The sequence below is a fragment of the Eucalyptus grandis genome, chromosome 5 (assembly GCF_016545825.1).
Source record: "Eucalyptus grandis isolate ANBG69807.140 chromosome 5, ASM1654582v1, whole genome shotgun sequence".
Lineage (NCBI taxonomy): Eukaryota > Viridiplantae > Streptophyta > Magnoliopsida > Myrtales > Myrtaceae > Eucalyptus > Eucalyptus grandis.
This window is the reverse complement of record NC_052616.1, coordinates 61,459,684-61,476,320: the sequence shown is the minus strand read 5'-3', so window position 1 is coordinate 61,476,320 and position 16,637 is coordinate 61,459,684. Positions and strand designations below refer to the sequence as shown.

At 36.1% G+C, this 16,637-nt stretch overlaps 1 protein-coding gene across 1 annotated transcript; it reads left to right on the top strand.

The window, feature by feature from the left end:
* Nucleotides 1-3,365, top strand: LOC120293302 (laccase-14-like). The gene is made up of 7 exons (XM_039312390.1): nucleotides 1-255; nucleotides 706-860; nucleotides 958-1,199; nucleotides 1,319-1,466; nucleotides 1,761-2,330; nucleotides 2,533-2,882; nucleotides 3,048-3,365. Exons 1-7 carry the CDS (start codon nucleotides 172-174, stop codon nucleotides 3,185-3,187), a joined length of 1,689 nt encoding a protein of 562 aa, XP_039168324.1. The 5' UTR covers nucleotides 1-171; the 3' UTR covers nucleotides 3,188-3,365.
* Nucleotides 3,366-16,637: the final 13,272 nt, after the last annotated feature.

Below are 16,637 nucleotides of genomic sequence, written 5' to 3'. Positions count from 1 at the left end.
ATAGTCAGAGATCATCAAGCATTGAAAGATGTTTCCTTTAAAAAAGGCCCCCGTCAATGGAAGGTGAAGGTCACAAGAACAAAGAAACAGAGCACAAGCCAAGTCTCCTCTTTACTTCTGGATCGAGTGATTAGTACAAGTTCCATTTTGTATCAGGGAGAGAGAGGGACCATGGGAACATTTCTAGGGTTCGCGGTCACTGCGACCCTGTTCTTCTGCATGGCTCAAGGCGAAGTCCTCTTCTATGATTTTGTGGTGAGTAGGAGCATCCCCTTAGTGAACATTTAGTGACTACTCAAAGCATTTGATTGTTAACCAGTTTTAGCTTCTTTCAAAGGCATTATAGTTTACGATCCCATCAGTGTATTCAACACAAGAATCTCCTTATTTACAATGATCTTTACATCTAAATCTCTTAGCTAATTAAATCTTGGAGTACGCTTGAGGCCAAGCACTACAGCATTCAAATACCAAACTAGATGCAATTTTTTTTGAAGATTTCAACTTCTTGAGAGTTTAGTAATAATCTGGTAATATCTACGGTTGTATGATTTATGCATTTTACTCTTTTGGGAGGTGGTTTCCAACCCCGTACGGAGTCTTGATTCATGAGAAAGTTCAGCTACAGGCCTTGTATCAATTTAATAGGGCAAATTATTTTATGGGTATGATGGTTCAAGATTCATACGATGATTTTTGTTGCAGGTAAATGAGACACCTATTGAGATGCTATGTGAGACAAATCGGAGTGTAATAACCGTGAACGGTCTATTTCCTGGGCCAGAGATCCGTGCTCACAAGGGCGACACTGTTTATGTTAATGTCACCAACTTAGGACCTTATGGAATCACTATTCACTGGTAATAATACAACCATCTCTCTCTCTCTCTCTCTCTCTCTCTCTCTCTCTCTCTCTCTCTCTCTCTCTCTCTCTCTTAATACTATACACACATGCAGGCATGGAGTGAGACAAATACGGTATCCTTGGTCTGATGGCCCGGAATATGTCACGCAATGCCCCATCCCTACAAACTCAAGCTTCCTTCAGAAAATCAAACTCACCGAGGAAGAGGGCACGTTGTGGTGGCACGCCCACAGCGACTGGTCACGTGCCACAATACATGGTCCTATAATCATTTTGCCAGTCAATGACACCAACTACCCTTATGAGTTTGACGACCAACACACAATCGTGATATGTATGCTACTTTCAACTAACTTAACTCTCAAGAATAAGTTTTTCACTCAATCAAACACATACGCATAGAAATAACAGTTTGCATTGTTTTTCTTAAACAAAATTATTTTTGGCATGCAGCTGAATGGTATTCAAGAGATACGAAGGACATAATCGATGAGGCTCTTGCATCTGGAGGTGATCCAGACTTGTCCGTGGCTTATACCATCAATGGTCAACCAGGAGATAGTTATTCATGCTCTAATGGTACTAATTCTAGTGTGTGTGTGTGTGTGTGTGTGTGTGTGTGTGTGTGTGTGTGTGTGTGTGTGTGTGTCTATATATATATATAGTGATATATGCTAAAAATATAAAAGAAAAGGTCTTATTGAAAGGTAACGAAATAAAATCTTACTACTCTATAATTAATGAAATGACATCTTTGCGAAATTATTATGCCTTAAAATTAATTAATGATGATTGATATATAGTATGAGTAGTTTTAGAATCTCCGTAAGTACTATTTAATATGGTGTGTTTTGTTTTTATTTTTCTTTCGTAGGTTCAGCGTACAATATAACAGTTGTGCAAGGAAAACGTATCTCCTCCGGATCATCCACTCCGGGTTGAATGAAGAGATGTTCTTTGGCATAGCCGAGCACAATCTCACTGTGGTTGGAATGGATGGAGCTTATTTAAAGCCGCTTAATACTGAGTACCTCATGATAACTCCCGGTCAAACGATGGATGTTTTGGTCACGGCAAACCAAGCCCTCGGTCGTTACTATATGGTTTTCAGTCCGTTCGTGGACACAACTGCCCCGTCCAACGAAAATGTTACGAGAGGAATATTCCAATACAACGGCACTTATAACCACTCAGAGACTCCCGTGTTACCTGAACTTCCAGGTTTTACCAATAAGAGTGACGCTGGAAACTTTACTATTCAGTTGAGGAGTTTGAATAGCGAAGAACATCCATCCACGGTTCCAGCCAACATCACAAGAAACATTACAATCACAGTGTCCGTGAATCAGCAACCTTGTCCTGCTAATCAAACGTGTACCGGTCCAGACGGCTCTATGCATTCAGCAAGCTTGAACAACATAAGTTTTTCAGCTCCCTCGATTAGCATTCTCCAAGCATACTACAAGTACGTAAATCGTTCGACCTGCAAAATTTGATACTATTTGTTCAGATTGAATATCTTTTTCAAACTGATAGAGTTGATTCGGGTTGAAACATTCTTCCATTCAAACCGATTTAACTGGCTAAAACCTCTGTTGTCCTAAAGCGAAGGCATAATTCAACATTTAAATGCGTCTAATGACATTATATTTGTCTGGTGTGTGTAGCAATCTTCTAGGAGTCTACAATGAAACTTTTCCAGATGAACCACCTTTCGTGTTTGACTACACTGGGAATGTATCGGCCTTAGGGGAAGCTGCCAACGTGAGTACCGAAGTGTTGATGATTAACTATAATGAGGAGGTTGAAATAAGATTCCAAGGGACCAATTTGGGAGCAGCAGAGAATCACCCAATGCATTTACATGGCTATAGCTTTTATGTTGTTGGGATGGGTGATGGAAATTTCAGCGACTCCTATGTATCGGATTATAATCTAGTGGATCCGCCCTATGTTAACACCGTCGGACTCCCCAAAAATGGGTGGACATCGATCAGATTCAAAGCCGATAATCCAGGTACTATAATTTCATCGGTAGAAATGCACGAAAACATATCGTTTTTGTTTGCAAATGAATAGCATCTATTATCATGTATCTACCCTTTTGGCATTAGTTTTGCGTGAATTCAGTCTTGTATATGAACGCATAATTGACTGTCTATTCTTTGACGGGTGGCTGCAGGAGTGTGGTTCATGCACTGTCATTTAGAACGCCATGCGAGCTGGGGAATGGACACAGTCCTCATCGTCGGAGACGGGAAGCTAAAGCATCAGAAGGTGTATCCGCCGCCCAGTTACATGCCTCCTTGTACCGTGTCTTAATCTGGATGTTGTTTGCTTTGAGTTCATTGGTAGTGCAAAGGGCTATAGACATCCCAATGGGAATAAATCATCTATATTTTGTACTGAATTATGCACTTTTGCATCATTCTAAAAGGTTTCAATTGTAACACATATTTGGAATCCAAGAAGTTATTTGATTCAAAATATTGTATTTTCGTTTGATAAAATGATTCGAAATATATTTTGTACATTTCCAACCTTGACTCCAAATTTAATCGATTGGACCAAAATTCTCAACGATGTTGACTAAAAGTATCATTTACTATCCAATCTTAATAAGTTCGTCAAACATAAAGTGGCATAATTATATCACTTTAACATGTAAGAGAACATAAGTGAGAACTACCGTCATAGCCAAAAATGCTTGCCAACTTGCAGGTTTGACAAGGAAAAAGTGAATACTAGCGGAGCCGATTAATGGCTGGATTAGTTATCCATTAAATTACCTCGTCTTGCCAACCAAGGATGATAATAAATTTTAGCTAGTCGGAATTATCTATTTTGTGAATTAATTACTGCAATTTTTCAAGATATCTATCTATTTGATATTATTATCATGGTGCTTTCTTACTCGTGCAATTAAACATTAGGAGTTTGTTAACATCTAAACTTTGACTAAATATTTGAGATTAATTTGCATAGAAAATTATGGACAAATTTGCCCCCAAAAAAATGATTTATTTGAGATTAATTTGCATAGAAAATTATGGACAAATTTGCCCCCAAAAAAATGATTTTCGCATGACGTAGGTATTAATATTATTTACATCTATTGAGTTTTGTTTTCTATTTTTCCTACCTTATTTTTTGATAATTAAAAAAAAAAAAAAAAAATTAGCCCACAGGGGCTGGGCGTGCCCCTTATTCTTTCTCTTTCCTTCCCTTCTCTGCAACTCACGCGCGCAGAGGTCGTCGACGGGTGCGCGGAGGACGATCGATGGCAGAGAGAGGGAGTAGGCCAGCAACGGATGGGACACGCCTTCAATGCTGAGATGAGACGCTGGTTCGGCCAAGGGGAGGCTGGTTGGCATGCCAAGGACCGGCGCCCGAAGCCTCCGTCGTTCAGGTCGTATAAGTTCCGACCCCGGCTATGTCATATGCTTTCTAGCTGTTAAGCCCCGGTTTATCCCATGCCGTTTGTCCCGGTCTTCGATTGAAGTCCCGTTTCAGCTGCTGCTCGTTGCCCAGGAGGTCCCACGCCAAGTGCTCGATGAAACGCCTAAGCTAGATGCGCGTTCGTGTCCTTCGTCTAAGGCCGAGACTTGCTGTGTTTCGTTCGTGCCTGTACTGAGGTCGGGTCTCGCTTGTCCATTGTCTGTTGATTTCGGCATGAGTTCGATAGTTTGTTAAGCCTGACATTTGCAGAGGGGCCTTCAAGAAGAAGACCGCACGAAGAAAAAAAGAGAGAGAAGAAACAAGGAAAAGATAAAAGAAAAGAGAAAGGGAAAAGTCAAAAATGGGAGTAAGAAGGAAAAGACAAAAGATAAAGAGCACCTACTGCTTTTAAGTGAAGTGGGAGGCTGACGTTGTTGAAGGATAGTTTGTTCAGGAGAGAATTTGACTTACTCATATTTGGATTGATAGGCTTTCGCCTTTTTCTGCTCTGATACCAAGATAAAAATAGAGATGTAGAAAATAGAGAATAGAGAAGATATAAGAATTGTATATTTTAATTTTTGAATTATGCATTACAATAAGTGATGACTCTTATATACATATACTTAGCAAGAATCTTAGGAGATATACATTGACAATATAATTAGTAACCTCCGGTGAAAGTATTTGAATCAATCTCAAATATTTTGATTGTGCTCTAGTTCTTGTGTGAGATGGAGATAACATTATCAATCTCAGATTGCTTATCATGTGGATATTTTGATTATGCTCCGATTCTAGTGCGAGTTGAAGATAAGTTTAATTTCGACGCGAGCTAGAATAACTGCAGTGAATTAGGTCAACATAAGACTATAATGAAAAAGTGACTGAGCTAAACTCTTAATAATTTCCATAGTCATTATAAATGGAGTATTTAACTATAGAAAACACTTGATGGAATCAAAATCACTTATATAAATATAGAGTGAGGCCACTTTTATAAGAATTATTGGCAATAATCTTTTAGAGCACTTATGAATGAACTAAGCATGCGCATGGCCTACTAGCACAAAATCACATTGAACGATAATATTTGTGGGAGTGTAATGTGATTAGAGAAAATTATAATTCATAAAACGAAATTCTTAGTTCATAGAAGTTTCAAACTTTACCAATGATTTATGAATTATATATAATTTTTTCTTGGTCCGATTTATAACCTAACAATTACTAGTTCCAATGCATTACACTTTGACAACCCATCATTATTCTGTTTTTTTTTCTTTTCAAAACTTTTGAAAAATTTGGGGGTTGTTAGATATTTCAATAGTGTAGAAATATTTAAAAGCAAGAGCTTTTATAGAAGTTACAAAAAAAAAAAAATGTTTTTATAATATTTTTTATCGTCAATAATTTGTAATGGTTTTTGTCCATCACTGATCTATAGTGGCATTGTAATGGTTTTGTAACATTTGATTTATTTTTCAATAAATCTTTCATTCTTTTATCACGACTTATAACAGTCATCATTGTTATAATTACCAATTGATTTATAGCGATTGCTTAGTGGCTTTCTCTTTCATTTAATATAAAATGAGACTTCAAACCACAATTTAAAAAAAAAAAAAAAAAAAAGATACATAGAATCAAAAAGAGAATTTTCCTTCCCTTCTCATATCTTTAATTTCTTTGCTCAATGAGACATATAACATTGTTTCTATTTCTTTTATTATTTTGAATGGGAGAAAGAAGAAGGTTTGTTATATTTTAAGAGGATAGTCCTCGAGTCTATTGCATTGGGTTTCATACTTCGAATGATGGAATTTTCCTTAAGCTTGCACGCATAAGACATTTTATCTTATTTTTTCCATCCTTTTCAACAAATTTCCAAGGAATCTTATATTTCATATTATATAAATTTATCCAACACTTCATGCATCAACGTAAACAAATCATTAGGGGATCTTTAGTAACGTGTTGAAAAACTTGTGTTCAAAATTTTTGACAGTGACATATAGTATAACCTACACAGCCAATAGCAACCGATTTATCATATAAAAGGGCTCGTCTACTATTATTTTAGTATCACTCTGCAATAATAAATGAAATTCGTGTGCTATTTTCCTGCCCGAAACTGTCCTCCTCATGCAATCAATTGGACATATCTTTGATCATATCCACGCATTTAAACGTCTGAATGTACACAAATCATGACAATGACAACTAATCAACTGGCAATTACTTATTTCTTTATACCACGTGCAATTTTTTTCTTTGAGAAATATATGTCTAAAATATATGCTGCGGCATTGTGCAATGTGAACACACCAAACTATGTTGGACTGCATCGGGTTTGCCAAGGAAACAAGAGGCATCCCTCAAAATGTGTGCCGCTTCCGGAAATAATAAAATAGTTTCCTTGGTAAGAGGTCGAGCATAAAAGAAAATCAGGGTTTAGGGTTTAATGTTTTAGGGGCAATACAAAAGGAGCTTAGTCTGTTTAAAATTCATACTCTCCATATTGCCACATTTTAATTTGTCAATGCCCAGACATTTATTAGTGTAAATTGTTGTTATCAGATACCAAGTTAGATCTACAATTCTGACTCGATTAATATATAAACTTATATTTAAGAATGGGACAGTTACTGATCGTATGTTTTTGCATGTTTGCAGTGTTAAGATGTTAATACATGGTAGTGGAGCAAGTGGAAGATTTGGGTGTGCCCAAGAAGAGTGAAAAAAGAAAAGTTTGAGGATATGAAAAAATGGATTGACAAAAGAAGTGTAATCTTATGTGAAATTATAAATCGAGTAAGTGCACATGGAATAAATAACATATTTGCTCAAAACGCACAAGACGTCGATCTAATCGGGGAAAATGAAAAATGGAAAACGATAAATTAATTGCTTAAGCCCTTTCAAATGATGCTGAAATCGATAATATTGCCAGCATGTCGATTTGGATGAAGATGAATATCCTAATAATAAGACATTTATGAATGCGGGTGCATCGAATTTATATCCAAGGCACAATCCATTGCAGACTCTACGTGAGATTTATGTGGTTGAGAAGCCACGGTGCGCATTATTGGCTTGTTTATTTGGGCGATGAGCAAGTTGGATAAGCTGCACATATGGGTTCTCCATGTGCGCACATCAGTTAAGGACATATCAATTGGACCAAACAATATGAATAAGTGGAGATAGAATAGCCCGGTGGAAAACAATACGAAGAGCTTACCTTCTGTTGCCATAAGATGCAAAATGGTGGATGGAGATGTGCCAACCCAAGACCTCATATAAACGAGAGTGCGAGGTGACTGAGAAGCCTGATCTACCATGATAGAAGTAGGAGAAGAAGAGTTAAAGAAGATCTGCACTTCATTGCATTTAATTACACTAAGAAAACAAAGTAGTACATGTACATCCCTTTGGGAACATCGTACTAGAAAGTACACTGTACTTTTTCCTCACCTTCAAGATGGGTCCTCAAGATCTTTTTGTTTAGTACACTGATCATGGTTAGCTTATGGTCAACATACCTCAAATTTAGGGTTTGTCTTCTAGGTTGACTTTAAGAATAATCCTCCGCTGGTTGTTTCCTTTTCAGCAATTTCTCCTTTTGTTAGGAAACTAATTTATTTTTTGCGGAATAACATAATATTGTTGGCCTTTTAAACTTATCACTTTGGTGATGGTCCAACAAAATCTCATAGATATAATTTATAATTATATTTCTTATTATTAACAATTAGTAAAGTGTAATGTTTATTGAGATTTTGAATCAAATTAGATTTATTTCTACCTTCATCTTTGTTTAGCTCTAATTCCACTGACGTCAGCAAACATTGTCTAATTGTTATGCCCATATATTTGTTTATTAAAACACCCATATCTAATTTTTTGTTTATGTTTTATGGCCCAAAACAAAATTGCGATGTTTAGTCAGCAACGATTAAATAAATGGTTGGATGGAACTACTACAGAATATGATTTTTTTTTTCGTGGCTAAGATGACGTGGATTTTTTTAGTAAAAGGCGAATATCTCAATTAATTAAGTCAGATTATACTATACTAAATACCTGTCACGGATATATACGTGGACGATGACAAATTAAATAGAATAAGGTCCCTTTTTTTTTTTTAATTAATGACGTGCGTTGCATGTATAAAGTTAGGAAACTAATTTATTATTTCCGGAAGCGGCATACATTACGAGGGATTCCTCTTGTTTCTTTGTAAAAATTGATGCGGTCCCAATTAATTGGGTGTGTCCACGTTGCATGGCACTACAGCTGATACTTTTAGATATATTTTTAAATAATGCACGTGGTATAAACTAATAAAAATTCAGTAGCAAATATTTATCAATTCTCATGATATAACATTATATCGAATTGATGGCATAAGAAGGACATTCTGGGGCAGGAAAATGGTGCGAGTTTCATTGAATATTGCAGAGTAATATTTAAGTGAGAGTAGACAAGTCCTCATAATTAATAAATCAGTTCGAAGTTTGAATAAGGAATATGGTTGGTGAGAATTCGACTTTCATATTTTTGGCATCGCAATTGTTTATAATTTGTATCCTCCACAGGCCACAATAGCCATGGTTTTGAGGCTAAACAAAAAATCACGTCTATTTCACAAAAAATAAATGATTTCAAAATTATTTCTCTAAAAATAATCACTTTTTTTCGGTTACAAAAATAAGTGATTGAAAAATATTTTCATTTTCCACGAAAATATTTATACATGATTGAAATATTTTAATTGACTAATTATTTCAAGAGATGCAGTTATAGAAAAATATTTTTCCAATCATTTATTTTTACAAAATAAGTCGAGGCAAAGGTCCATAAAAATTCTCTAAACAATATACACAAGACGGGTGGAAAATCTTGATAACCATCTTAAATTGCAAAGATCTGAAATAAACTATATTTCTGATTAACTGCAAGAGATAGTTTCGAATAATTCAAGATCAGAAGAATGAACTATATTTCTGATTAACGCCCTCGAGGGCAAGACTTTTCGTTCCCAAATCTCGGCATTTCCGGCGTATTTCCTTTCGGTTCAAACCGTTCGTTCCCGAGGATCTCGGCTCGGAGATATCGCGAGGCGGTCGACTGAAGTTCGGTTCGTCTCGAACTGGCCTTCGCGCCGCCATCTTCGAGCCGAGTAGGGGTTTATGACTGAAATTCATCCCCATGAACCCTCTTGGCACTGCCCTGTTTTGGTAATAGAATAGCCAAGCGAGTTTTCTCTGATTCTTGAGTTTATTGTGTCTAGCTGAGTCAATTTGTTTGATGTTGAGCGTTTGCCTGTGTTCACTCGGGTCTAGGTCCGAGTTCGAGTCCTAAGAAGTGGCCAGCATCGTTCTCCTCACTTCTTGCCTACTACTGTGCTCGATGAAACGCTTGAACGAGAACTGTGTAAACAAAACATCTAATTTTTTAGAAAAGTCATAACTTTTGACTTTAGTTCATTCAGTCCGCGTCTGTTTACCTAAGATTTGAGTTTACGGCCATGCATTTTTGCTGTTTGAAAATCGAATGTGTTAGTTTGTAAATCCATGGGCGTTCTCCTTTTACTGGAAAAAGTGTGTGCAAATATTCATGAGAGGAGAAGTTAGCATTGAAATGGCCGTGAGTCGTGAGCAATGGGCTTGGTAGGTTTAACGAGATTTGGGTTTTTGGTTGATTGAGAGAGCTTGGGTTGGTTCAGGCTCAAAGAGATTCTAGGCCTTAGTTTTAGACGTAGGCGGGAGCTCTTCGGTGAGAGTCCAGGAGAGAGAGATAGAGAGAGAGCTTGAGCGAGACCGGAGAGCTCGAGAGAACGGAGGGCGAGCCAGAGGGAGAGAGTGAGGCCGAGAGAGCATTTCGGCATTTCTTGAGATCCGCCCGTTGCTTATCATCCAAACCGGGTAAGCCTTCCGAACCGTAGGTGCCCCGTTTTAGGAGGTGTCGGACCGGAGCTCACGACCGACCAGTTTGCGCGAGCTTCGGTCCCACTGGTCCTTCATTGCTTTTGTTGTGCATTTTGGTATGTTTCGATAGGAACTTAGGGCTGTGTTTGAGTCTCGACCGCGTCAAAAATCTCTCGTTCCAGTCGCGCATGCCAACTGTTTGCAGCGATGCTTGAATGAAATCCGAGTATCTTAGTTTGTCTTGACCGAGCCTTATCGTCCTTGAGTTCATACCCATTTTAAATTTGATGTGATCTGTCTCTGAGTTGGTTTGGAATGTTGTTTGTGTGTCGATGATTGTTGCTTGGTCCAAGCAATAGCCCTGGGCGAGCTTGGTTCCTCCCTTTAGCTGGTGCATCCTATGCCTTTGATGAAATGTCAAAATGGGATTTGGAAATGGTTTCTGCGAGGTTCGTTGCTGTGATATTGTCTTTGTTCGAATTTGAGTCCCTTCCATCGTGTTGTTTACTTTTGCCGGAGTTTTGGTCATACGAAAATTTAGAGTTCAAAAATCTAATCTTTAGCCGGAAGCATTCCGGCAACGGTGATGATGTCCGGCCAACTAGCGGCCGATGGAAGTTCGGCGGTGGAAGGATCGCCGGTTGTTCCGAGCTACGTTGTTGTTTGGCTGAGTTTCGATGAGGCCATGTTTTGGGGGAGAGAAGACTTCGGGCGTGCGGTGGGGATGCACGTGGGGAGAAGAAGACCAAAGGGAGGAAGAATAATAGAAAAAACAAAAAAACAAAAAAAAAGTAAGAAAAAAAGTGCAGCAAAAAGTTAAAGAAAAAAAAAGAAATAGGGAAAAAGGGAGCAATTGCAAAGAGAAGTCGGCTTCGGGAATGAGGAGTGCAAAAGATGGAGCAGCAGAAAAAGACAAAGCAGGGATAAGACAAAAAGAAAAAAAAAAAGGAAAGGAAAAATATATATTTAAAAAAAAAATTCCGACGTCGGTAGGACCTGGGGTCGGATCGGATCAGCGGGCTGGATTGGGTTTACCGTCCGAGTCCGAACCCGTTTTTCCTGAATATAATAATATTGTATTAAAAATATATTAAAAATTCAAAAAAATTCAAAAAAATCGAAAATTTCGAAAAATAATCAAAATTTTAAAAAAATTCCGTAAATTCAAAAACTTAGAAAAAAATTAAAAATTTCGACCTTTTAAAAAAAAAATTAAAAAATTTCAAAAATATTGAAAATTCGAGTTTTTTTAAAGATAATAATTAAAAAAATTTGAAAAAAAAATTAGAAAATTAAAGAAAAATAAAAAAATGTCAGAAAATTCAGAATATCATTTGAAAAATTTTAAAAATGAACTTTCCGAGCTATTTTCTTAAAAAGTGGGAGTTTCTTAACTCTAAAGTGTGATAAAAATTTGAGTAAGCCCTTAGGGCTCTATCTTAGGGTTTCAATTGTCTTCAACGACAATTACTCTTGTTTGCATGCTTTTGCTGTTTTAATCCCTTTATTCCAGTTAATATTAGCATTTATCTTCTCCTTAATGTTAAAAATTTGCTCTCTCATGTAATTTATTTAAATGCTTTCCTTGGTTGCTAACTATTATTTTAATGATCGCGTACTTGCATGATCACCTCACATGTTAGTGAATTGGTCTAAAATTAATCCGAACTACTTGACAAAATTTCTTTCTAAAATGAACAACATTAGGTAACGAAAGGACACTAATTAGTTAATTAGTATAATTGAGTCATCGACCCTAGGTTCTCTGGTTGCATAGGAAATGAGGTATACTCTCATGCCTCCCTTAGTTTATAGCCAACTCCAATAAGCTAATGGCAACTTCTTATTACAAAATTCTTATAAACATCTTAATGTCGCGCGAGGTATGGGCTTAGGAGACCTCGTGCTTAATCATAAATCGTAGGCCCACCTTTTAAGCAATACCCCTAAACCTATTCCCTCCCCCGAGGGATAGGTCACGACATTATTAAGCTAACTATGATAGATGAATTAAATTAAATATCTTGAGGACCCAATTTGAAGGTGAGGGGAAGTACACAGTACTTTCTAGTACCATTTTTCCAAAGGCATGTACATGTACTGCTTAGTTTTCCAGTGTGATTAAATGCAATGAAGTCTGAAGATCTTCTCACTCTTCTGCTCTTGCTTTTATCATGACACATCATGGTTCTCAATATCCTTTGACTTTGACTTATATGAGGTCCAGAGTTGACACATATCCATCGACCAGCAAGTAAGCTTTTTTTGTCTTGATTTTGACTAGTTCAATTTCTTGTGCGGCTTCGTCTCACTTAATTCATATCGTATAGTGTATCCAATACATCTCTAGTTGGAGCGCGCACACACAAAATCCATATGCATAGTTAATGCCACTTGACCATTGCCCACATAAACAAAGTCATTATTGCAAGTACCAGGTTGTGCATTGGGGATTCTCTACTTGTTATATCACGTGACTCTTACATAAAGTTTGCACTAGAATAGGGCAATCAAGCTTCCTTCTACTTGTGAACTACTACTCTTTATGAACTCTAATCTTGTGCAACAACGACAGAGGAACATTTTACTTGTATGGGTTTACTTACGTGAAGTAGGCTTTCTTTTCATTAGATGACAAGAATGTTGAGGAATAGTCAACACAACGTATGCGAATATGAAATGTCGCATGGTTGTTCATGAGTTTAAAGGTGAAATTGTCCAATCAATCCTAAACCTATCATACATATGCCAATTCAATACTAAATTTTTCAATATTGCAATTAAGGGATGAATTGTCTAATCAGTCAATTTTTGCTATGAATCGCTAAAGTGGCAATTTATTTATCGTTGGCTGTCTAACGTGGCATACTACCATGTTAGTGATTTTCAACAAAATTGGCCAAAATTATTACATTAGAATTTTCTGTAAAAGTTTAGGACTAAATTGGCATCCGTATAATAGGTTTATGATTGATTGAATAATTTTCCTACCTTTAAGCTCTGTGTAGTTCATTTTCTACTAATCTTAATGCATATCAGTTTGTTGAACTCATCTTTTTATGGTTTGGTTATGCCAACACTTCTCCTTGTACGAGAGTTCTAGGTTCCAACTAAATATTCCTCGCCAAACAAAATCTAACTATTTCAGTTCTTCTACTATTAGGATGTCTATCTTCATCCAAAGCAACAGATTGGCAGTATCATCTAATTCAACATCGTTCAAGATGCTTAACCAATTATTTCAACATCGCCCCAAGTGGGTCAACCTCTAATGCGTTTGCAGTGATCGCACTTATTTCCATTCGGTGGGACACGGCCAAAAGCACCATAATGAACTCCACCATGCCAATCCATCTATTCTACATCATCAACCTTTCTTCTTTCTTTCTTCTTTGGCACAGCAAGCATTCTTCTTACTCCTCTGCTAAGTTTATACATTTTCAATACTGAAAACATGAGTAAACATGAGATGGGAAAATTACCAAGAAAAAATCTTAAATCTATTGCAAGGGCCAATTTGGTTCTAAACTTTTCAATTATATTAATTTAGTCCTAAATATATTAATGAATTGTCAATGTAGTCATTTTAATCAATTTTGGCTAGAAATTGTTGATGTAGATATCAATAATTCAATATGACACGATCACGGTTGACATGAATAACTTTTTTTTAGCAAATTTTTAGATTTTTTTTTTGAAATTTTCATTTTTTTATTTTTTATTTTTTTTTATTGTGACGACACAATGAAAAAGAAGAAAAGAAAATCAAATAAAAAAATAAAATAAAAAGTAGAGGCTGCTAAACATTTTGCCATGATTCGTCCAATAAATAATTTGGAACCTAGAATCGAGGAGATCCTTTTAGGTAGAAAAAGGAGATTTGTTTACCAATTAATTACTCCTTTCTACTTAATTATTTGGCGTAACTTTTGTTTCCATCTATCCGGTCGAAATCAACGAGAATGGGTTAGAATGAGCCTTCATCTAGCGTGCTAGAGCTAGGCTCCTCTTTGCTCAATCTCTAAGCAAAGCTAATTCATGCACGTTTCGCCGTGTATCAGCTGGTCAAAAGTGAGCAACTTATAGAAAATTAGGATTATCATCAATCGATGTGACGAAAACGACAATACTTGACCTTCTGCACTAACCTTTTTACTGATTCTTTGATGCATATCTGTAACATGAGACTAGCAAAACTATTTGTCCATGAAAAAGGTGATTTTTCATGATTCCGTAGTTATTTATTTCAGGTGGAAAAGCTTTCTCTTTTTAATTTAATAGAAAATATCACAGCCTTTTGAATTGCCTATTGGGATCGTGCTAATGCTTATTCTGCTACCACCTTGAAGGGATTGATCTAATAAAGGCTTAAGGCTTATCTAGTTGCCTATAAAGATCACTTTTCTTATTAATATGTTACACATCATCATTAGTAATAATACTTGAGAAGTCGTTCCATGCATATTTTTATAAATGATGTCGACCAATATCATCCCAATTGTTAATTGTCGAGCCCACATAATTAATAATAGAGATGAGCTTAATTTACATGATCTTTGAGCACTGACTGCTAGGAGGCAATACCCTAGTGGTGACTCAAGCCCATTAACTACCTAGTTCGTCCATTTCGTGAACCGTAAGGCGGCTGTTTCCATTTTTTATCTGGCCGTCTAGAACCCGGTTCATGCACGCCACTGTTTCTTGTCAAAGTCATATTCTCTTTAATTAATTCATAGTTAAGAAAGGAATTTTGATTTCGTCTCAGTAGACTAATTCCCGGCATTCTAGTAGTGGATCTTTTTACCTTTGGGCAAATATAACGTTGGACTGAGTCACTGGTTTCCCCCTAACCAGGATGATCTCATTCATGTCGTCTGGTTCTAGATTGTTTACCGTAAAACGTGTCATTATAGCAAAGATAATTATTATATGAAACAGAATATGGTTAAATGTACCTAGTCGGCCCACGGGATATTGTAATAAATCTAAAGAGCAGGGTCGCTGCCATGCATGCAACAAGTTAATTTAGTCCATGATTGTAGTGATTAACAGATTGGCCATGTTACGCTTGTCTTCTATAGCCCCCACATGACCTACTTTAATGATTTAATTGGCGATTACGCAAGATAATTCCAATAGTACAAGCTTGACCAATATGACTAGGCCAGCTCGTTTCCAATCTTACAAACTAACTTTGTTTTTGCTTTCGCGTTCTTATTATCATGTGATGGACGGTGAACACTAGGGAACATCTCAATTGAAAAATGATTGCTTGATAAATAAACTACTTGCCAATGAATTTTACCAAAAAAAAAAAAAAAAAAAAAACTACTTGCCAATGAAATGGTATCGAAATTGGCAATTTGAGGAAAGTGTCTATATGCCTCGAACATAAACATTTCTTTTTCATTCTTCCGATGTTTGTTTGTTGATTTGTCGCCAAAAGCAGATCTCACACGAGGGAGATATCTTTAGATGCAATGTAAGACATTCTTGTCCTACCAAGTTGATAATTACGTGTCAAAGTTTAATTGTCAAATTTTGTAGGACCACTACTAACTATTCTAAAAGCTTAAGCTGTTAGATAAATATATAGTTTAATATTTAATTACTTTAATACTCCCCCTTATGCTTACTCTGATATTTTTGCTTAGTACTAAGCATTGACATATTTAATTGAGGAGACAATGGGGGTTTGGAAAGATTTGAACTTAAGATCTCTAACTTTGATACCATGTGAAATTTTGTGGGACTATTGCCAATTGTTCTAAAAACTTGAGCTATTAAATGAATGTATGGTTTAATATTTAATTATATCATCGTTGGAAAGAAAATGAGAAAATACATAATACTTATAGTCAGTTTATTTCATGAAAAAATGAATAAACTAGAAAACATTTCGCTAAAAATGATCTTTTGTTTCACCTGAAATAAATAGTCATTGGAAAATGTTGTTGTTATCCATGATAATTTATGTTTAAATATTTATGTGAATGATTATAATATTTTCTATATTTATTCATTTTTGTAAGTGATATAAATAATTATTTTTAAGAAATTATTTTTCAGATCACTCCTTCTCCTCGAAAGTTACATAGCTTAATAAGTAATGAATACATAATAATTCATTTGATTGATTGTTGATGTTGTGCAATTAGGAGTGTATAAAGTTTCCATTAGCGAGGTGGAGAGGCTATGATGACCGGTCTTGACTTTTCTATTTATGGATGTAACTTCTTCTCAAGGAAGGAAAAAAAAAACTTGTTTGCAGTTTTTTAAAGTGAAAAATAAATTATTTTTCATGTCAAAACTTGTAATTTTACTGAAATTTGAGAAAATCATGAAAAATATATATGTAAAGCTCTAAATAGCTAGATCTCTGCACTCGTGTCACAAGATTA